Raw genomic sequence first — 22,788 nt, 5'->3', positions numbered from 1 at the left:
TTACTTAAAGTTACAGAAATGTGTTGCTCTCTATCGCTGAGAAAACATTGCATTTTCCAGGCCAAGTATTTCAGTGAAATTGTTTAATTGAATCCTTTTAGTCCACATTGTTATTGAACTCCCTTTAAAGTTCCAGTCACAACCAATGAAAATGTATTGTGCAAAATTTGTGTTTAAATATTTGAACGCTTTTTACAACATTAATAAACTGGCCTGCAGTTCCCGACACTTTAAAAACATGATGAATCCAGTCGAGCTCCCATATATATTATGTTTTGTTTGAAGAAGACTGTATCTGTGAATGATTTGGTGCTGTCCATGTCTATATTACACATAACCTCTTACACAGAATATGCTAGAGATGAAGGCTAAAAGCTATCTTCTTTGTTGTACAGAGTCCATTGTAAAGATGACCACTAGGTGTGCTCAAACTATTTACAAAGAGAGAACTCATTGCTTTTGTGTTGTTCTTACTAATTTTGCATGACATAAACTGTTACCTTTCCAAAAAAAACAATGTGTACAATAAGTTTACAAAAATGTCTGACCTTAATTTTGATATTTCATTTTTTATGTTGTCTGCTTTCTTACCTGTTGAATACTATCAGATATTTTTCCTCACAAAGGCCGCAAAGCGACAGGCAAGATCAAACGTGTCCTTTTGAGTGTTTTTTTGTTGTTGTTTATTTGTTTGGCCTTTCAATACAAAAAAAGTTGAAAAGTTACAAAAATATAAGTTGTGTTGATTCACCCTGGAAATAAAGTTGGGTTTGAACTAAGTGCTTCTGTACATGTATATTTGAACTGTAAAAGTGGGCTAATGCAGAAGGATGAAGTTATTTTCTGTATGTAACGTAGTACATATATTATGTGCTGTGGTTGCATGAATAATATGAAGAGCCTTAAAGGAGCACTTCAGCATTTTTCAAGCTAATCTCCATCTGCTGCATGTACAGATAAGGCAGACAGAGGTAAGCTTGAAAAAAACTGAGTATTCCTTAAAATGTTAAAAAAGCATACTGCAGTTCCAAAATAAATCAGAAAACATATTCATCTGAGGTCAACACTGACCTTTATGACTTTGTTAACCTGTCCATTCATAGTGAAAACAGACCATTAACCCCAGTGTTTTCAGGTCTGTCCCATTAAAGATAATCAGATTCCAAGACCTTTGAAATTATTCCTACCAGTATGTTAATGCTAGTCTTGGCATACATGTCATTCAAATCCATCAGCTACAAGACATAATTATTAATTACATAGTGTTATAAAAGGGAATGAGTTACTACCAGGTGTGCTGATGCTGGTGGATAAATCCAATATCTGAATAAAGCAAAAAAATCAGTGAATCGGTTTCTGCCCTTGTCACCCAAATGAGCGATTTGCCAACTGACTGACTGCTTTAAGCAATGCTTAGCCAAAAAATGCTAACATGGCCAAATGATGTGGACAACATTCATTTACTTTACAAAAACAAACCCATTCTATCTTCATTATTATCATTATTATTATTAGCCACGTAAGCATTTATAGCAGGAGCGCCCCTTTAAATTACTGCATGGTTTAGTTCTGTCTGTATCCTCTTAGCTGGAGATGTGCTGCGCGCTGTACTCCTCATAGTCTGCAGGGATTGTATCTGTAAATGCAACACATGCACAGTGGGGAGAAATGTGTTAACATCTCTGGAAAACTTTCCATCTGGAAATTTGGGTCAAATCAGCCAAGAGCTATTGTAGAACTGTAACACATGTAGTTCTCTCACCATTACAACGATATTTCAGATTGGACCAGATGATGTTTTCCTGCGAGAAGCAGAAGACACCCAGGCGGCCACCCCTCATACTCGTGTCAATGACCACTCCAGAGTCTGCCACCAGGCTGGTGCCTTCATAAAAGCGGACCCTTCGCAAGCAAAATGAAATCATAAGACATCTGTCTGCTTGATGTCCATCACATGGGACTGATTTCCAGTAACAACAACTATACATGACCAATTTCCAACATTTCTGTACATCTGGGATTTAAACAGGCTGTTTTGTTATAGTGCCTTTAAGACCCATTGGGCCTCATTCAGCAATATCTTCTTAAGTTTGTTCTTAAGAAAAGTCCTAAGAAAAAGTCTGTCAGATTCATGAAGTGTTCTTAAACTACAGAATTGTTGAGTTTGTGTAGATTCTGTTCATAGCTAAGAACAATTTCAAAATAAGAAAACAGATTGCTGAATCTTGTAAAAACTGCGTAAGTGGGTTTTAAGAAGAAATTTCTTTGTAACAGTTGGTGAATGAGGCCCAATTCCTTGAGAACGTCAGGGAGAAAAAAACTCCAGATGCCTCTTTTGGATGTCCAGATCCTTTGAAAGGCTGCAAAGATACTTTTGCTTCCCGACAGCCAGGAACAGCATTTAATCACTTTCCCATAACTTATGCTCCAATAACTCTGACTGTATGCAGTGATTAAACTCATCACTTTAATGCGTGAGGGTTTAGGCTGAGTAGGTGGTTATATGTAAATATGTTGATTGTTGTGACCCCAAATATAATGAACTCACTGGTGAGTGAGCATCACATTTTGACACTTTGCCAGTGCTTACATAGAACATCACACTCTTTAATTAAAAATGAACAAAAATGTAGTTTTCTTTGATATGGTAATATAAGCCTTTTAAGACTACTTACCACATAAAGTGCCCACATCATGGAAAACCTATTATTTCTTTAATTAAAAGTATTATATAATCATTGTTAAAGTTTCAGAATGTGTTGTTTACTCATTCCTTTATATATGGTTCAAATATGGAAATTAAGCTGTAAAATCAGCCCATTTTGAATTCATAGTTTTTGTGATGTCACAAATATCAATGCATTTACATACAGTTAAGGTCAAAATTATTAGCCCTCAAGGAGATTTTCCTAATATTCTGTCCAATGTAAAAATCATTCATTGATGTAAAGATGTAAAGGGTTAAATCATTAGCCCGCTGAGCCCCATCTGACTTGACTGGTGCAATCAATCAGCATTGAACGTTTCTAAATAGACTCCAGTGAACAGGGCTAGTGGCACTTAAAGGCTAAGTTGAGAGGCACCACACTTAAATTCTTTATAACAGGTAATTTCATCATGCCAAAAAACAAAGAAATAAGTTGACCTCGGAAAGAAGGTAGTGGATGCTCATCTTACGGGGGTCAGCTATACTGCCAATTCCGAGCACTTCACAGTGTCCAGTGCAGCTATATGCTGCATCGTCGTAGCATATACAAGCACAAGTACAAGCAGACTGTTTCAGGTGCAGGAAACCTTGTTCAGGGGTACAGGGGATGATGAAGAAAGAAGATTATGTTGACATTTTAAAAGATAATGTGAAGAAATCTGCTGCCAGTCTGGCTTTAGGTTGCTGTTGGGTCTTCCAGCAATACAATGACCTGAAACTCACATCCAAGTTGGTCCAAAACTTTTTGAAGGACACCAAAATCAATGTCTTAGGGTGGCCCTCTCAAAGCGCAGGTCTCAGTCCTATAGAGAATCTATGGTGGGAGCTCAAGGTTAAGGTCCATGCCTGAAAACCATGTAATAATGAGCTGGAACAATTTCCCGGGCTAAGATCCCTCAAAAGACATGTGCCAACATGATTAGGAACTACAGTAAAAGGTTGCGGTCAGTTGTGAGTCAGAAAGGTTACGCTATTTACTATTAGTTGTTAGAGGGCTAATAATTTTTGCCTTCCATTTTTCTTTTTTTTTGTTTCAACTCAGTATGTCAGTAAAATATCTTCATCAAACTTTGTAGATATTTTGTCTTTGTACTTTTGGAAGTAATTACTAAAAACACTTTTGATACTGGTCATCTCCTTGGAAAAGCTAACGGTTTTGTTTGATTTCATAAAGGGGGCTAATAATTTTGACCCTAACTGTATATCTGCCTGTTTGGCCCACAGCATTTTAGCCCCGCTCACTCGTGGTAAAGTTATAAGCAGTGTTTCAGCCTGAACTGTTTTTTGAATGAGGGCAGCCAATCAGAACAGAGTTCATTTACATATACCAGTCTTAAAAGCACAGTAAAAAACAGCCTATTTAATTATAAGGGATAAAGAGAGATTGAAATATGGTCACGAAACAATGAATTATGACTGACACTGGTACAGAAAACCACACACATGTAGTAAGTGTCCCAAATGTCATAAGAAAAATGTAGAATATGGGCCCTTTAAGGCATCTCACTTGATGTATCCCACTTGAGGTCGGTGCTGCAGGTTCCAGCGGTACGAGACTTTGTCCTTCCAGCCCACATTGCGAGGATCTTTCCACAGCAGACGCACCTGTTCCTTGGTATCCCCAGTGTGCCACAGAGAATTCCTCAAGAACTCCCCAGGCCCCGTCTTAGATTTTACAGCCTTGAATTATAGAGAGAGACACTCAGCTAACTGCTGCAGCTCTTCTTTAAAGGCCAGATCCATCACTGGACTGCAGCGGATGAAACCTTATTGTATTAAACATTTCTGCACATGCTTCACTATGAAGGCCAATCCTCCATTAGGCTCTAAAAAATGCCTCTGCTGAGGCCAGAAGAGCAGCTTAATGATAATCACAGAAGTGGAGCGTCAAAAGCTAATGTGAGCAATAGAGATGGAGATTGTTGGAACCTTGAGTTGAATGCCAGGCTCGGCCACAGCCCTGAAGGGCACGGCCTGCCAGTAGGTCTGCTCTGTCTGCTTCCACATCACCACGTAGAAACTGGACGAGTCCTGGTAGCCAAAGATGAAGCCAGCATAGTCATCATCAGTCACTGTGTTCACGTGAAAGGTGCCCTCAAAATCAACCCCGTTGAAGGCTGTGTAACCTGAGAGGAACAGTGAGAACTACAAATTTAGCTCAGCTTCTGGACTAGTAGTCACCAGCCAGGCTCCTAGAGATCTTACGCCCTGTAAAGCTTAGCTTTCACCTTAATACTGCACACTTGATCCAACTACTACAGCTGATTGTTAGTCCCTGAAGTCTGTGGTTAGATTGGATGATGAGTTTAAATTTTGGAGATTAATCTTTCCAGAAGGTACAGTACTGGGCAGAAGTCCTCCTACCTTCATTTATTTAATTTCTGGTCAAAACAGTCATTAAATACAAGTTATTTATTTTTCAGTGTCAGAAAAAACTGAAAACATATACTTTCAATTTAATATAACATAAATATAATGGACTTTTTTAGTATTTTGTGTGTCTAGACTTTGCCTTTACTATAGTTTCCATTCTGCAGGGATGGAACAATTTACAGAAGCATCTGTGGATTTTTTTTAGATCTGGAGCAAGAGTGGAGCTTGATTTTATCTCAAATATGAAAACCTTAAGTACTGTTTGTGTGATGTTGACAGTTTTGGTGGTCTAGCGGGTCTTACATGGTTGTTAGGATTCTCATTTTCACTTCATTTTGCAGTCCATTTCTGGAAACTCCTGTTTTTTTCACTTACTTAAATTTGACTTTGCCCTTCCTTATGCAATCTTATATCTAATCTCCTCAGAAATCTCCTGAAAAATGTATAACTTGTATTTGATGGCCATTTTCACTGTAAATTAAATACACGACAGCTACTTTCTGACTTTTGCACAGTACTGTAGGTCTCCGGGAGGAGGGTGGTGAATGCTGCTCAAGATCTTTTGACCTTTGAAGTTGGGAATCCATTACATTCTGCTAAGAGGTTCAGTCCAGATCATTCATGTATTTAAGGGAGGTCGAGCAGACTTACCCACTGCAAGTCCTGGGTCGCTGTTCATGGTCTGAACGATCTCCATGCCCTGATTGAGGACGACCCAGTTGGGGTCAATCTGAGCATCGCCCTCTGGGTCCAGCACCACGGTCTGATAGGCTCTGAAGTCGGTCAGTGTGACCTCTGCATTCTCAGGGCAAGTATCGATTCGGTCGATCACATGGTCCCGGTCAAAGTCTCCAGCACAGGCATCGCCCACCCCATCATCTAATAAAACATCCGGAGATATAAAACATCATACCAGGCAAGTACAGCATGACACAGTTTTACATATGAATATATGGAGGATGATGTGTGGTTCGCACTGTTTTCGTCTGCCTGGTCTTTATTGGGCACCAGCCTGCAGTTGTCTTTATCATCAGGGATGCCGTCGTTATCATCATCATCATCACACTCGTCCCCATGCCCGTCCTTGTCTGTATCTAGCTGCGAGCTGTTGATGATGGTGGGGCAGTTGTCTTTGGTGTTCTGGTGTCCGTCTCCATCACTGCAAACCAGATTTAGTGTTAAAGATGAAGAGTAACTGGATTAGATAAAGCAAACGCTGAATAAGCATCTTATTATGTGAATACATTTACCTGTCTATGTTAGTATCACATGTGTCTCCCACGAGGTCGTCATCAACATCAGACTGTAAGAACAAGCAAGCAAGGTGGCAACAAAATGATGTATAAAACAATAGATATGCATAATTAAGGCCCTGTTTTGTGGACATGGATTAAGCCTAGTGATTTACCATAGAAAAGTCTAGGATTAAGCTTAATCTGGGTCCTGGAAACCGGCCCTAAGTGTGTTAGAATGCTCAGAAATGTACTTTTTCATTTCAATGTACTTCTTTTCATTGTAAAATAACAGTAAACATAGTTGAAATTATTTACAAAAATGGAAATAACTGAAAGATGGTGTACCTGAGTGGGATTGGGCGCCTCAGGGCAGCTGTCACAAGCATCTCCCACACCATCGTTATCACTGTCCAGCTGGTCAGGATTAGGAACTGTCTGGCAGTTATCTAGAATATTCTTCAAACCTGGCCAGTTAAATACAACAGGTTATTGATGAGTAACTGACCAAAGTGATTGAATTAAAATCAGTACAGCAAAACAGGGCTGTCAGTGTGGAGTTTTCAAAACAAGGTCAAACAGTAGGACTGGACAATAACAATCCATGCTTAGCCTTTCAAAGATTGCAAAATGTTTTTTATTTATATATTATACATAACATATTTTTTGCCACAGTATTTTTATAGCCTGGGTTCGATTCCCTGGCCGGGCGACCAGGGGTTCTTTCTGTGTGGAGTTTGCATGTTCTCCTCATGTCTGCGTGGGTTTCCTTCAGGTCCTCCCACAGTCTAAAGACATACAGTCAAGCAAACTGGAGATGGTAAATTGCCCCTGGGTGTGAATATATATGTCTGTGATGGTCTGGCAGCCTGTCTGTGTGTTTCCTGCCTTGCGCCCAATGACTGCTGGGATAACCTCCAGCACCCCCTGCAAGGATGAGCGGCTTAGATAGTGTATATGTGTGTGTGTATTTATATATATGTATATATATATATTTTTTTTAAAAGTCTTAGACAGACAAGAAAATGGTTTGAAACTATGTATCTTTACAGCATGAATTAATTTTTTAATCTTTTGCCAGTAAAACCACTAAATAACATAAGAATAAATACAAATGCAGTCGTATTGAAAAGTCTGGGTAAACCCTGGTCAAATTACCTGTTTTGTTGATTTTCTAAGTGAAAATAAAATAACACATCATTTACAGAGGTTTTACAATGGTTTTACAATGTGCTTCTGCACATTTTAATGCAAAATTACTGTGTATTTGCTGAATTTAACATTTAGAACACAAAACGAAATGTGTATGTGTTTATGTTTTTTTTTTCCAATGTTATAGAGGATGTGTAAACCTTTTCGCTTATAAAATCAACAAAACATGAGTGTAAATACAGTAAAATAATACAACAATAAAACAACAAGTAACAATGTTTTGTTTAAGTAACTGCAAATCCCTTTAAAAAGGTTGGTAACTATAAATACTGGACTTCCTTGAGGAGCACTTTGGTAATGGTTAAGCTAACAGTGACACAATCACAATGTATTATGTATTTATTTGTTTATTTGTGTTTATTCTGATGTTAGTGTTTTATCTGACCAATAACTGCCTACTGTCTAAATTAGTGACCTTACATATTTTTTTGATGGTCTAAGACAGTCTAAGATATAAATCGCTGTGCAAATGCACAGAGAACAATTCCAACCAGACTGCACTAAGGCTACTGTAAAGCACAGAGGTGGACACATGAAAGTCTGACAGTTTTCCTTACAGTGGAATCTGTGAGCTTGTGTTCATTGATGGGAGCATGAAATCGGAAGTGTACAAAGAAACTGCTTAAACCATAAAAATATGCCTTTTAAAAGAACACTTTGTCAAAGAGAAAATTCCAGCTATGAAAGGGTCTGTAAAAAGTAAATGTAACTTGGTTTGACGTTTTGCTTCCTATGTTTAGTATAGCACAAATGTCCAAAAACTTCTGGAGGCGTCTGTGTACCCAGCGATTGTTTTTAGTCCAGAAAAAAAAATCTAATTAGTCAAGTTAAATAAACTGAGTAATTGTGACAGTCCTACAACAAACTATGTATGACACACATTTCTGAACGGTTCTGTGACCTGCAAAGCCTAAAATGTCATTGAATGGAGCAAACAGAATCATGAGCATCACGCTGATGTGTTAGTAGTCTGGCATGTATAGAGTGGTCCTGCCTTTTTTGTGCACATGTTTATTTTGGGCTGCATGTCACAAGGTGGCAGTGTTTCAGTTAGGGCGCTGCAGAATAGTTTCCACTGGTCATCAGCTCTTGGCTGGACTTTGCAGTGGAAATGTGGTTTTGCCCAGGAAGACATGACCAGACTCTGCACAATGGAGTCAACTGAGTCAAGTGCCTGGAGCCGTGCCTCTCAGAACAGACTGTAAATGTCAAGCTCTGCCTGGGCTTGTGCTTTTTTATGCTTTTCAGACTGGAACACATAATTGTCATTACTGATGCTGTGCTTCAAAGGGACTTTACAGTAAGAATGCCCCCCAGGCGCACAGCTGTCACCTGAATAACTATTAAGAAGCCCATTGAAAAAATGCTTCTAATTGGTGTTCTGAAGAATGCAGGCTCACAGTCGCTCCTGTTTTTTCCCCCATAAAAATGATCTAAGCGCAAGAAAATCTGGACAAAAAACAGGCCAACTGAAAAAGATATTTTCAAACATAACGCACTGTTTCTGCGAAAACAAATGTCCTTGGAGGTGCAGGGAGGCAAGGCTGAGATGGGGAAAATCTGAGGGAGGTGGAAATATGTTTCTTTGACATCTCTGTTCTTACTGAAAAAACATCACCTGTGTCAATGTCACTCTGTGATTTATAAATACATAGCAGTGGCCAGCATTCGATTTCAAGATTTAACAAGATTTAAGTTCAAATCATTACTGAAGGACTCTATAAAGCAGCAATATACAAAGTAAAAGATATCTCACAAGAACGTCTGTTACAAGCTGTTATAAGCTCCAAATGTCCATGTACAGCTTCTATAGCACCACTGTTAGCTTGTCTAACATAATACTGAAAATCCCATAAGGGTGCTAATAGTAATTAGCATAATTGCAGTGATGTAAATCAGACAAAGTCAGGCTTCTTCTGAAGTTCATTAAAATGTTTCTGCATTAAACATATTATAAGCCATATAATGACATGCTTAAAATTGGACAGTTCCTATTTATGTGCTTTTATGCAGTATTTTACAATAGTTTCAAGCATGTATCAGCCAATCAGATTTTAGAACTGGACTGCCCAACTAGTACTGACTCCAGACTGCAGGAAGGTGGAGAAGCCCAAATGGATAATAAATATAGGAGACGCTTAACACGTAATACATTACGATGTATTTGGTTCACGATGGAAAGGAATTTGTACCATGTACAGTGGAAAAACTTGAAATGCAATACACACAGCATTACTTTTCTATCGTGACATGCAACGTGTGCCAAAATGAAAAACAAAATCTCTAATACAATGTTTTCACATCATTGGCCTCTTTTTTGAACTTCAAACATATTTGTCTCATTAAAGCACAACCAAAAGAGTGAAATGCACATGTGAGATTGTATTTAAACAGTAACATGTGGAAAACATGCAACAATAAAAAGTAAAAGATCTATTAAATTGTTTTAATGTTGTTTGAAGTACTGCATGATGGAAAGCAATAGTTGTGCCTTCATTACAGTTCAAGGAGGACTGTATTCAATTCTGACACAAATTCAGCATTTTGTAATTTAAAATGTAAATCCTCGTGTATTGTTTTTGAGGTCAAGCGACATGAAAGCAATGTAATAGTTTTGTTTTTCCATTTTGGCAAATATTCTTCTTGTCACGATGGAAAAGAAACATCATGTGTGCACTACATTTCACATTTTTCCACTGTAGTGGTTGCTTTTCAATTTGGCACAAATTCCTCTCCAGGCTTTGAGAATCTACAACTTGAGCCAGATGTAAATCAGGCCCATCTTAGCCAAACTGTCTTTTTTTCTTCTTGGGTCCACAGAAGTCCACAATAATCAGCTTCTAGTTATTTGTTAACAGCAAGTAAAAACCAAACCTTATTTTTTAGGCTCCCCCTTTTTTGCTCATTCATCTAGCAGTCCTTTTTTTATATGTTATCCCCTGCTATTATCTTTATAAATGGACAAAAGTATGTTGATTGGTAAAAACAGTAGTGCACTGTATCTTGAAGCCCAAATATTGTCAATACTTTTGTCCATTTTCATAGAGAACAGTATGATAAACTTTGGAGAACAAAATATGTTTCGGGCAAGTTTGATCTGAGGAGAAAATTGTGTCAATGTTTGTATATCAATTATTTTATAAAATCCTAAAATCACAAAATGTAGCTTTAAATATTTGTTACCGTCGCCGTCCATGTCATCATCACAAGCATCTCCCAGTCCATCCTGGTCTGTGTCCCGCTGGTCTGGATTATTCACATTTACACAGTTGTCACATGCATCACCGTGAAGATCGTCGTCACTATTCTTCTGGTCTACGTTCTGGTTCAACCAGCAGTTGTCCTGTTTTATGACCACACAGAGAAAATAAGGGTCATTTCAAAGAGCTATTAAAGAGCTTCTGTATTAATGTGAGAGGATTCCTAGTGTGTACCTTCTCATTGAGGATACCATCATTGTCTGCATCTTCATCACACGCATCACCCTTTCCATCCCTGTCCGCGTCCTCCTGGCCGGAATTAGGCACGGACATGCAGTTGTCCTGGAAGCAGCATGAAAATGACCATTCATTAGTCTTTTAAGGCTTTCATGCCTTAGGGAATTAAAGATGAAGAAAAGCTACATGTGGCTCACCTTTTTGCAGGTTGCATCCTGGCACTGAAGTTTTCTGTCAGGATAAGCATCAATATCTGTGTCCTTGCCACACACATAGCCGTTGCCTGCCCAGCCGATGTTGCACTGAAGAAGGAAGAATGCATTTAGGAATAGTTCAATGCTTTTACAGTTTTCCCCTTAGCTAAATTGTAGTTCATCAACCAAGACATGTTTGGTGTCTAAGGTTTGCTTCCTTATTACACTTGAGCTACAATGCTAATGTAGCTAACAAGTAATGGAGGCACCAGGTAGCATCTTGTAAACTGCATGGCTAAATCGTTACACACTTGCCTTAAATCATGTGGAGTTGTTAAGCGATCTTGTTATGTCATTTCTGACACTGTATGGCATATTTATCGATTAAAATGGACAAACCTACTGAGAAAATTCAAGCATTAAGATGATTGCTAATGCTATTTTTGCTATGTGATGTACCTCATGTTTGAGGAAGGTGGTGTGCATTAGCATGATGCTAACTGGTAAATATAAGCTTGTTAGCTACACTACTATCAAAAGATTGGAATCACGTAGTACATTAATAATTTGTGCTATTTTATACACAATAACTCACATAATGTGATTTAAATATTAAACTAGACACTAAAAGGTTTTTTAATTATGATTATTCAAGTGATTTGAGTTACTGTATAGGGTAATTATCTATATCTAGTCTTTTTTGTCAAGTTATCTACTTCAAATTTGATTATCGCTTTTTTTTTAAATATAAGCACTTTGTAGGTTATGTTTATTAAGCCTTAATTTCCAATGCTTTTTTAGAAATATCTACAGCTCTGTTCATCATTCTGGACACATCTAGGTTTTATTTACAGCTTTTTTACAGCCTACTAGCTTCCTACTAACTGTTTGAAAGCTATGAAGTTAATCAGGATACCTGACTGAATTTATTTTATATAATTATTGGACACTAAATTGGTTTTATGGAATTAAAAACGTGATTCCAAACCTTTGACCAGTAGTGAACATTAGTCCTGTAGCTTCAGGGCAAAACTAAAGAAGCACCAAACATGTTTTGGCTGATGGACTACATTTTGTGTAAGTGTTGACTTTTTTCAATATTTATTTTGCCAAACTATTCCTTAAACACTGTGTCCAAGCTCAAAGCATGGTCCAAACTGTACATCAGTGGTCACCAACCCTCCTCCTGGAGCTCTACTTTCCTGCAGAGTTTAGTTCCAGTTCTAAAATGCTGCCCCCTTTACCTAATATAACATCTGATCCAGCCAATCAGGAACTTCTGAAGAAGTTAATTAGCTGGAGCAGATGTGGCAGATTGTGGTTGGAGCTAGACTCTGCAAGAAGGTAGATCTCCAGGTTTGGTGACCACTGCTGTAATGTATAACGTGGTTTATAGGTTAGGTGTTTTGTGAGATATATAGCACATTCTATCTCAGCATCTCACCACACAGCTGATGCTTCCGTCTCTCTCAACTATACACTCAGCGTTGATGTCACAGGGGTTGGTCTGGCCGTTTCCACACTGCCTGCTAGAGAGAGCAGCAGAAGCAGCAGTACCAGAGTCTGGTCCGGTACCAGATCCAAAGCCTGGTCCGGTACCAGAGCCAGAGCCTGGTCCAGTATCAGAGCCAGAGCCTGGTCCAGTACTAGAGTCAGAACCTGGTCTAGAAGACCTGCAGCCCCTCACTTGGTCTCCAGAGAAACCAGGCATACACTCTCCACAGCGGAAGGAACCCTAAAAGAACACACCACCGACAACTGAAAAAACGCACAGAAGCTTATTTACAGTTTTGTAGCACTGTATGAAGGAGGTAAACAGGAATGGAGATGGAAATGAACATCTTACCACAGTGTTATGGCAGTAGGAATTAGGGGTGCAGCCTCCGTTGTCTGAGCTTTGGCATTCATCTATGTCAGTGCAGACCTGGTGCACAGAGAAGAGGTTAGTGATGATTTGGCATCAATAACAATGCCCAAAACAGAAGCAGAATGAAGCATTTTTGCCACCTTAACATGCATGGAGAACTGTATAGTATTTGGCTGTAACACACCACATTGAAGAAAACATTCCTCCTTCAATAAAAAATACACTACATACAGCTCAATCTTATGAACACTTGTACATGCAGTACTGTGCAAAAGACCACCCTTCATTGATTTTATTTCCAGTCATAACCATTAGCCATTAGGGACAAGTTATTAATTTTTCAGGAGTTGTTTCTGAGGTGGTTAGATGTATGAAAAATCCACATGCGTTCCTAAAATATATAGAGAAAATTTAACTCCTGGTAGACCACCAAAACCACCATCACCATGGGATAAACATCCTTGAAACATAGAAAAGTTGCTTGTGTACTGGACTCTTGAGGCCTGGACTCTGCAGTGTCCAGACCTCAAAATTAATGAATGTGTTTGAGATTACTTGGATCATAAGAAGCAGAAAATGCAACCAACTTCTAAGACTGAACTGCCTACAGATTTCAGTCTACTGAAAAGTAATAAAGGTAAAAGGTGGAAATATTAAATACTGAAAAAATGTATTTATATTTAGTTGTAATTGTGAATAATTAGTAACTTGCACTTCATGGACATTTTGGCTGGAAATTAAATAAATGAAGGGTGGTCTCTGGCTTTTGCACGGCACTGTACTTGTAATCATGTAAAAATAGGAGTAAACCCTTAACCCTTAAATCTTAAGAGCCTGTATGTGACCCACAATTCAGTAACTTCATAATTTACGTATTATTTTCATAATGGCTACTGACTGATTTAATTAATGAAAACTCAATAATACGGTCACAATAACACAATAACAAGGGGTTAGAAAACAGGAACTGTTTAGCAATTAGATTAAGCATATACAAGACGAATATAATACATGGGAAAACTGCTTAGTGCAATAATAGACTGTTTGCAAGGTGGCAGCTATTAAAAACAGAATATCTGTTTTTATAGGTTGAATATAACCTTAATGACTCCATGATTTCAATATTATACGCTTTGGATCCTGCTATGTGCTTTCTCACCTGCTTGTGTGTTTGGGCATAGGTGATGCCCACCCCCTGCACAACCTCCCCAGTGTAGCCTCTGGGGCAGCTCTCACATCTGAAGCCTGGAGCCATGTTAATGCAGCGCACACTGGAGAAACACGGGTTGAACTGACACTACAAGCACACAAATCACAACACGCTGACAAGATGATCGTCCATACATCTGTATTTCATAACACCAAGCAAGCATGCACACGTGGTCTTTGTGCAATTGGCAAACGTGTGCACTCTCATGCTGAGTGTTTACTTCAATCTCTCATAAAACTGCTTTTAAATTCAAAATGCAGCAGTCAAACAACGACTGTAAATAAAGCCTTGATAAAATGCTATTACATGGGTTTTACTGAATGGCTTTGATTGTCCTGCAGCAATGTAGGACACTTGCTCTGTGCAAGGAGAGATAACGTACTGCAGTGAGTAATGGAAAAAAACAACAAGCGGCTTTTAGGGAGGGCCACTCGCACTCCACAGAGAGAGCTAGTCTGTTATGAATGCATGCTTTCTCTCCATCTGTCTGCAGGATGAGCCTGAACTGACAGACTTGCGGATAATAACGAACACACAAAAGTTACAGTTTTAGCTACAAGAGTGGTCAAGGCTACAATAAAATAAACTGTAAAGGTAATAAGGAATTAAAAACACCTCCTGATTGAGGCTGTATCTCAGCTCCTCTTGGTCAGTAACTTACTAAATAGGGACTATATTGGATGAACACTCCAGTTAATGCTAACATGGCTCACAAGTAATGTATTTTAGTTAATAAAATAATTAATATGGTTTCATTTCCACAGAAATACACCAGCCATAAAGAAGCCACATGGAAAATTCAGTTTTCCTCCAGGAGGAAATGACAGATTTTGTTCAGTAATATAACATGCTATGTTAGCGTTGCTAGTAATTGTCATGACAGCTTATGTCACACTCTTATTTTTGCTGTGTACTCTCATTAGCTGTCATAACATTATGGCAACATTATGGCAATCTGTCATGACAATTACTGCTAATGATAACATGTTATATTATTGTACACAATGTGCCATGATGTGTATATGGAAAGGTTAAGTCATTGTTATGTTGCACAGCTCAAGTTAAGTGTTACCATATCATTTTTAAATGCTGACAATTATTGTATAGAAAAAATGTTATGTAGTATGCAAACATTGTTTAATTTTCAAAACATATGGCTTGCTCTCATGTCCATACAAATCAGTATATGGAAACTAAGCTGACAAAACAACCCATTTCGAATTCATCATGGTTTATTTTTAATTTTTTTTTTTTCTGATGGATTTCAGTTTCGATTTGAAATATAGGAGTTCTAGGGTGTAATAATCAGGGTTGGTATTAAGTATCTTTGTTAAGTATAAGTTATATTTCACAGCATTTAAAATATGTGTCATTAACTGAAATTCACATAGCTAGCCAGTTTATAGTCAGATTTGCAAGATTTTGTTATTGGGATATGGTAAATTGTTTGCTTAGTTAAGACAGAAGTGGGATTTTTGGAGCAGCAGTGGATAACACAGGCAATATACATGAAACATCATGAAACATGATGAATTACATCAAGAAAACTGCCAACCAGTAACAGTGAGGATCAGTGAATTAATTAAAAATGTGGACAGTGAGTTTTTCCATGTGCTTTATCCGTATGTGTTCTAAATAAGATCTGAATGTCCCTTTTTTATGCATCGTACTGGAATATGTTACTGAATATATTTAAGACCGTACATTTCAGACTAGTTTTTCAAAATCAAAAACCCAACACTGGAATTGATGCTTTAAAATAATGTGATATTGCAATGCAAAAATGTGTGGAGAAAAGACATCCTAACACTAATCAACAACCCACTACATCTTCATATCATATGCCACACTCGCCCTGCCTTCAAGCTCTAGTATGTTGTGCAACAACATGATCATAGCTGTCATTTTTCTTCATTGAAAATTTAGTTTAAAATACAGTGAAAATGTTGTACAGATTAAATCATAGGCTGCGTGTATCATCAGTTTGTTCTATACATTTCAGGCCAGGCTGTTTTCTGAATAAGGCACAATACAAAGTAGCCAATCAGATCAGCGGTCATTTACAAGAACTGCCTTTTTACTTCAAAAATAGCTAGGAAAAAGTTAACTGTGACTGTTCTAGATACCACACAAATTTTGCAAGCAGAAAAAAAAATACAATGCAAAGTTTGTGTCCTCAGCATTTTATGGGTGAAGTACTGCTTTATGTTGGGAAAACCTACCTCATTCACATCGTCACAGTGGACTCCATCTCCAGTGTAGCCTTTAGGACAGGGTGCACACTCATAGCCTCGCTCTGTCTCAATACACATGCTCTGCTGGAAGCAAACTCCTGGAGCACACTTGGCTGGCATGTCTGTTTTTCCTTTTTGTCCATCTAAATATTAACCAAATGCTTCATTAGCCTGTCTCAGCAAGTCATCATCATCATTATAATGGTATATGATGCTGGCTTAAGTGAAGGCAAGCACAATGCCAGCACTAATTGAACAAGTTTTCACATCAGGCCTCGTGGAAGCAAGCAGAAAAGAGTCTCACCACACGGAATACACTCCATAATTATTTTTCTCATGTTGGCAGTCTCTCGGATCTGTTAGGACAATAAGAAGAAAGTGACCTGGAAAATCACTCTACCTGCAGAAAAACTTTAATAAGAGTCTTATAGCATACCAAGGTCTCTGGAAAAAAAATAAACACTGCATGGTACCTGCTGGTCCATCTTCTCTTTTAGTTCTTGCATCATCCTTACAAGTTCCAACATGGGACCTGCCTCCAGTTTTGATGTAAGTCCTATAGAGATTAGGCCTATAATAAACACTCCTTGCTACAATTTCACAACCACAACTTATGGTACCAGAAAAAGCCTCTCACCCAGTAATTGCAGTGATTCACCCTGCTGGAGAGTGCAATCTTGAAGCTCCACAACGTTCTCAACAGACTCATCCAGGACGAGCTTAAGGTCTGACAAACTATCCTAAAGAAAATGGTTAGAGTAAGTATACAACAAATATGTTTCTCTTTCATCAGTATAATACTATAAGCTATGCTCTTTTGGCATATAGCCGCTAGGGTATCATTTTAGAAAGAAATTAAAATCTAGTGCCAGCCAGTTCAATCATCTGCAGTCATGATTAAGGGTGCAATTCTCAATGATAATCCAGCAGCTGTATGATGTATAGTATTCGATAAGATTTGTCCTGGAACTCAGTATTCCTGTATGAGGCATTTGGCACATGTGCTCTAGAATTTGCAGTAACAAGTATTTTTCATATTCTACATCAGACGTTCCCAACCTCTTGCAATTCACAGCCCACACAGCCCACCACAAAAGCCTTCGCAGCCCACAAGAAGATTTAACCAGCCTGATTGTTTCAAACACAAGCCAATTTAACACAAAAATCATTGCAACCTATTGAATTTCACTTTACTGTAAAATCACGCAACATAATAAACACCAAAACATCCTACAATTTCATGTTTGTAGCCATTTATCCATGACAGATGAACTCCATCTGATTCAATTATCACAACAATAATATTCAGCATATTTAACTTTGTTGGTTTGATTGAATGTCTAAATTTTGCAGTGAAGTTTTGTGGTTTAAAATAAAAAGATGACTGCCAACAGCCCCCTAAGCAGGTTGACAGGCCTTAACCCACAGGTTGAAAACTACTGTTGTATAACATGTCCTCAGTAGCATAACTACCTGTAGTGCAGGCGGTGCAGTTAGATTAGGGCCCATAGTGTGAGGGGGGCCCAAACGTCTTCAGAAGGCCCCTTATATCACTACTTATTTCATACCTATGACTTATGGATGGCTACCATGATGAAATATCTCAATATTAGAGTACACTATATTAGAGTATAAACTTACTTGAGACATTGCAATAGCAAGTAAAGAAGTAAATATATTAGGGTGACTCTCAACTTGAGCCCAGCTATATATTGCTGACATAATCATGTCATGGCAGATGTGATATGTGAAATAGATCCTTCTACTTTCCAAAATTAAAGAAAGGTCCTGGATAAGTGGTTAGAAACTATTTTAACTTCATTTTTAGCTGTTTGGCTCCATTCACCCCCATTAATGTAGTACTCACTCGCAGGCACCCTCTGGCGTTTTTGCAGTTGATATAACTTTTTGATATAACAGGAGAAATAGGAAGTGGCCAGGCTCCCATTAAGCCACCTCTGATGCTATAACTATTGTCAGTAATTGAGAATTTCCCCGTTGTGGGACTAATAAAAGATTATCTTGACTTATCTAACCTTAGTAAGTCATTTATAACTAACGACAGCATAATGATATTACAGCTATGGCATGGTTATGTCAGTGTTTTGTAGCGTTGTAGAGTTCAAGTAAATTGTTAGCACTTATGGTTCTTTATTTATATATTTTTTGAAGATACTTTTCATATATATGGGTTTTTGGCACTAGGGCCCGTAGGATCCTACAACACTCTATGTCTAAGTTATTTGTAATACAATGACCTTAAAATAGTTAACTATTTCACCTTTAACTTCCTTGGTAATTAGCCTGGGCCTGCTGTGTAGTTTCAAGATTCATAGGAAAAGAAACAATAAATAAACACTATTTGGCTATACTTTTTGGATTTCAGTCTGTGGTATATGATATAAACATCGCTGAAGTAGTGAATCAGACCTGTGCTGTAGTTGGCATGGTTTTCAGGGCCACTCTGTTGGGGCCAGACGGCAGCATCTTGAAGGCGACCGGTAAGTCCTCCACTATCTCCACCAGCCTGCAGTCCACATACAGGGCCATGCTGGGTGTGCCGTGTGTCAGCCCGCTGAAGTGCAGTATGACGTTGTGCGGGCGGCCATCTGCCAGCGGCACTTTAATGAAGTTGGCAATGCCCATCTTTCCATTGCTTTTCAGATACCTCAGAGACACTGAGAGAGAGAGAGAGAGAGACAGAGAGAGAGAGACAGAGAGAGAGAGAGAGAGAGAGAGAGAGAGAGAGAGAGAGAGAGAGAGGTTTCTGTACGTGTCAAGACATTCTGACTTCAAACCCTGGTCTGAGATCACTGCATTTCTTAAAAGGCTTATTACATGGAAAACTAAATTTTCAAAGTTTCAAAACATACTGTTCACTACAAAAACAGACCTTTTTTAATTCACTGTATTTGTAATGTCGCAAAAAACAACACATTTACATACATTATATGGCCAAAAGTATGTGGACACTCCTGCTAATTATTGAGTCCAGGTGTATCAGCCACACACATTGCACATTGACAAACACTGGCAGTAAAATGAGTTGTACTGAAGAGCTTAGTAACTTTAGGATGCCACCTTTGCCACAAGTCAGTTTGTGAAATCTCTGTCCTGCTAGATCTGCCCCGGTCAACTGTAAGTGCTATTATTGTAAAATGAAAGTGTCTAGGAGAAACAACAGCTCAGCCACGAAGTAGTAGATCACGCAAACTCAGAGAGCAAAATCAGCAAGTGCTGAAGTGTGTAGCATGTATAAATTGCCTGTCCTCTGTTGCGTCACTATTGAGTTCTAAACTGCCTCTGGAAGCAACATCAGCACAAGAATTGTGTGTAAAGTTCTCTGAAGTGAATCAAGCTTCACTATCAGGCAGTCTAATGGATGAATCTAGTTTTGGTGAATGCCTCAAGAACAGCATAGTGCCAAAAATAAAGTTTGATGGAGGAGAAATAATGGTTTGTGGCTGTTTTTCTGGGCTGGGGTAGCCCCCTTAGTTCCAGTGAGGGTGAATATTAATGCTACAGCACACAAAAATATTTTGACACTTATATGATTCCACCTTTGTGCCAGCAATTTGGGAAAGGCCATCTCCTGTTCCAGCATGGCTGTGCCCCTGTGCACAAAGTGAGCTCCATAAGGACATGGTTTGATGAGTTTGGTGTGGAGGAACTCCAGTGGTCTGCACATAGCCGTGACCTCAATCCTACTGAACACCTTTGGGATAAATTGAAATTTTAGGCCCTCTTATCCAACATCAGTGTCTGACCTCACAAATGCCCTTTTGACTGAATGGACACAAATTCCTACAGATACACTCCAAAATCTTGTGGAAATCCTTCCTAGAAAAGTGGAGGCTGTCAAAGCTGCAAAAGGGGCCAACTCCATATTAATGCCAATGGTTTTGGAATGGGTTGTCCAATGAGATGGTCAGCTGTCCACATACCTTTGGCCATATAGTGTCTATGTGTCTATTCTGCCTACGGTGTTTCATCCTGGATTGCTTTTTGAATAAAGGTAGAATACAGAACAGCCAATCAGAACAGAGGTCATTTACCTGTATAAGACTGAGAGGTTAGAAAACTATTATATAAGAATGAATTATAACTGTTTTTGGTACAGAAACCCACACAAATATCATAAGTAGACTTTAGTGAAAAAATAAAATAGTTAATTTTTAATTGCTCTACTATCTAACCACTTAAAAAAGGTTTCATTCGAACCGAAGGTACCTTTGTTGAGCTTTCCATGCATAGTGAAATCAAAATAATCGCTGTTATCGGCAGGATTGTAAATGCGAAAAACACGTGTTGGAGCTTTATTGTGGAGCTGGAAGGTTGTCAGGATGAAAACGTCGTTCACATTTTTAGTCTTCAGTCCTCCTTGCAGCAGATCAGGCAAACAGTCCGGAGACACCAGGAGATCATAGACTGCAACAGAGAAGTCAGCTTAACACACTACTTATATTCCACTGAATCTTTTTTTCACCTGTTGTGCAAAAGTGGACTACATGCAGAAATATTACTGTTTATAAAGTAAAACACAGTTTAATGATTTGATTTTGAACTGCATATATTACTTTACTGAATAGCTAAAATAACCACTGAATAACTGAACGTTTGTCTTATTTCAGCAGAGCTACTGAAAGCTATTAAGGCTGCTTATTTCCAGCTATGACTGTGGACCAAAGACCAGTTTATAGAGTGTTTGAATTCACACCTATTACCATCACAGCACACTGATGGGGCCCTGCTGAGATTTTCATTAGTAAGACTTTTGCAGGGCACCTCTAATTTCAACCATTTTTGTAAAGCATGTTTATCCATAGGAGTCCATATATATTCACTTTAAATATGCAAATCCTTATGTCAGATAAGCACTGTGTTAGCATTCTAACTGATGGCTGCCAGACATAATAAACGTTTCATAGTGCAAAACCTAATAACAACATCAGAGTGCAGTTTCTGCTTTTTCCAATAGAAAATCTGCCATGCATCACAAAAAGCAGCTTTGTTGTATTAATGATTAGGAATAATATTAAAGTTATTGACTTACCAATTCCTTGGGCATTCACAGTAGAGGAAAGTGCAAGTAAACAGAATAAAATTCTTGCCCATGCAGCCATTTTGATGATTTTCGTGGAAGAAATTCTAATTTCTAGTCCTGAATAATGAAGGATCTTTTAGTATCCCAGCTGAAGCCTGTGCTTCTGCAGCCTCTGCAGAAGATTTAGAGCAGTAGCAGCCAAAACAGCCGCTCTTTTTCCCTTGGATGACTGCAGCCCAGTTGCTGAATGAAAACCAGATAGGTGCCCGAGAGATTTATGCTTTTCAGATGACTTTAGACATGGAAGGTGTGACCAAGGACCTCCTCCAGAAATCTCCTAACTCACTTCCCAGAATGTGACCGTTTTACTATAAAGATGTCAGATGTGCACACTAAACAAAACAGAGATGGGAGGAAAAATGTACAGTTGCAATATTTTGATGAAAAAAAACAATGTTGATGCTCTGAGGCCTATGTACTGAGGTTTATTATTTCATTATGAATAGATTTAATGTGAAATAAGTCAGGGCAGACCAAGGTTAGTGAAAAGTGGATGGTGAATAAAACACTGCCAGACACGTGCCGTCTGTTTCAGTACTTCCAACAGCTTGGGCTGTTTCCCCTCAGGAAATCCCAACATCATCTGAAGGGCCATTCCATTACTTTATTAGCTCAAGCGAAGTTTGTTAGATGAAGGATCAAGTCAATAACTGTAGCAGCAGAACTTACACTGAATCATTGCAATCTGACAGTTGAAAAAGGTAAAAGCATGTTATAAAGTATGTAAAAAGGGAATAGGAAGACTGAAGGTTCACTTCTCTGTTCAGGCAGGAATGTCACTGGGCTAGATTCCTAATGCTACAGTCATGAGATAAGAGCATCTGGTAAATGTGGAGGAGGAAGCGTTTTGAACATTTCTTTGTCTACACAATTCTATTATGCTCCAGTAAAAAGACTGTGAGATGAATAACTTTTTTTTTCATTAAACAAAACAGAAAGGCATTCTTTTGGAGGCATAATATGCAGTCAGAAGTGATAAATCACAGTATTCTGCAGTTTGTCATATCGCAGTACCCAGCATACCACAAACCTTTACCAATCATAACTGAATTCTATTATGGCTGAAGTATCATGATAGTATCATACAGAGCTAAATGAGACCACCCTCTTTTCTGCGGCTCTGCTTCCATTCATTTCTCCATAGATATTCATTTTCTCCGCAGACACAGGTACCTAACCAAACCAACCAGCTATAAGATGAATCATGACATTATTATA

General features: G+C 38.5%; 1 protein-coding gene across 1 annotated transcript; it reads right to left on the bottom strand.

Annotated features, from left to right (window-relative positions):
- Positions 1–667: 667 nt before the first annotated feature.
- Positions 668–21,762, bottom strand: thbs4a (thrombospondin 4a). Its single transcript, XM_036597845.1, has 21 exons — positions 21,520–21,762; positions 20,697–20,894; positions 18,897–19,144; positions 17,104–17,206; positions 16,940–17,022; positions 16,771–16,822; positions 16,455–16,609; positions 14,182–14,319; positions 13,002–13,079; positions 12,600–12,890; positions 11,159–11,263; positions 10,959–11,066; positions 10,708–10,867; positions 6,661–6,779; positions 6,331–6,383; positions 6,058–6,239; positions 5,732–5,959; positions 4,637–4,833; positions 4,215–4,387; positions 1,763–1,902; positions 668–1,636 (listed from the first exon to the last, which is right to left on the bottom strand). The coding sequence occupies exons 1-21, from the start codon at positions 21,587–21,589 to the stop codon at positions 1,584–1,586; spliced, it is 2,934 nt and encodes a 977-aa protein (XP_036453738.1). The 5' UTR covers positions 21,590–21,762; the 3' UTR covers positions 668–1,583.
- Between the last annotated feature and the right edge of the window lie 1,026 nt (positions 21,763–22,788).

The sequence above is a fragment of the Colossoma macropomum genome, unplaced genomic scaffold (genome assembly GCF_904425465.1).
Source record: "Colossoma macropomum unplaced genomic scaffold, Colossoma_macropomum, whole genome shotgun sequence".
In the NCBI taxonomy this organism is placed as follows: Eukaryota; Metazoa; Chordata; class Actinopteri; order Characiformes; family Serrasalmidae; genus Colossoma; species Colossoma macropomum.
The sequence above is the reverse complement of the archived record's forward strand: the minus strand, read 5'-3'. Positions and strand labels throughout refer to the sequence as shown.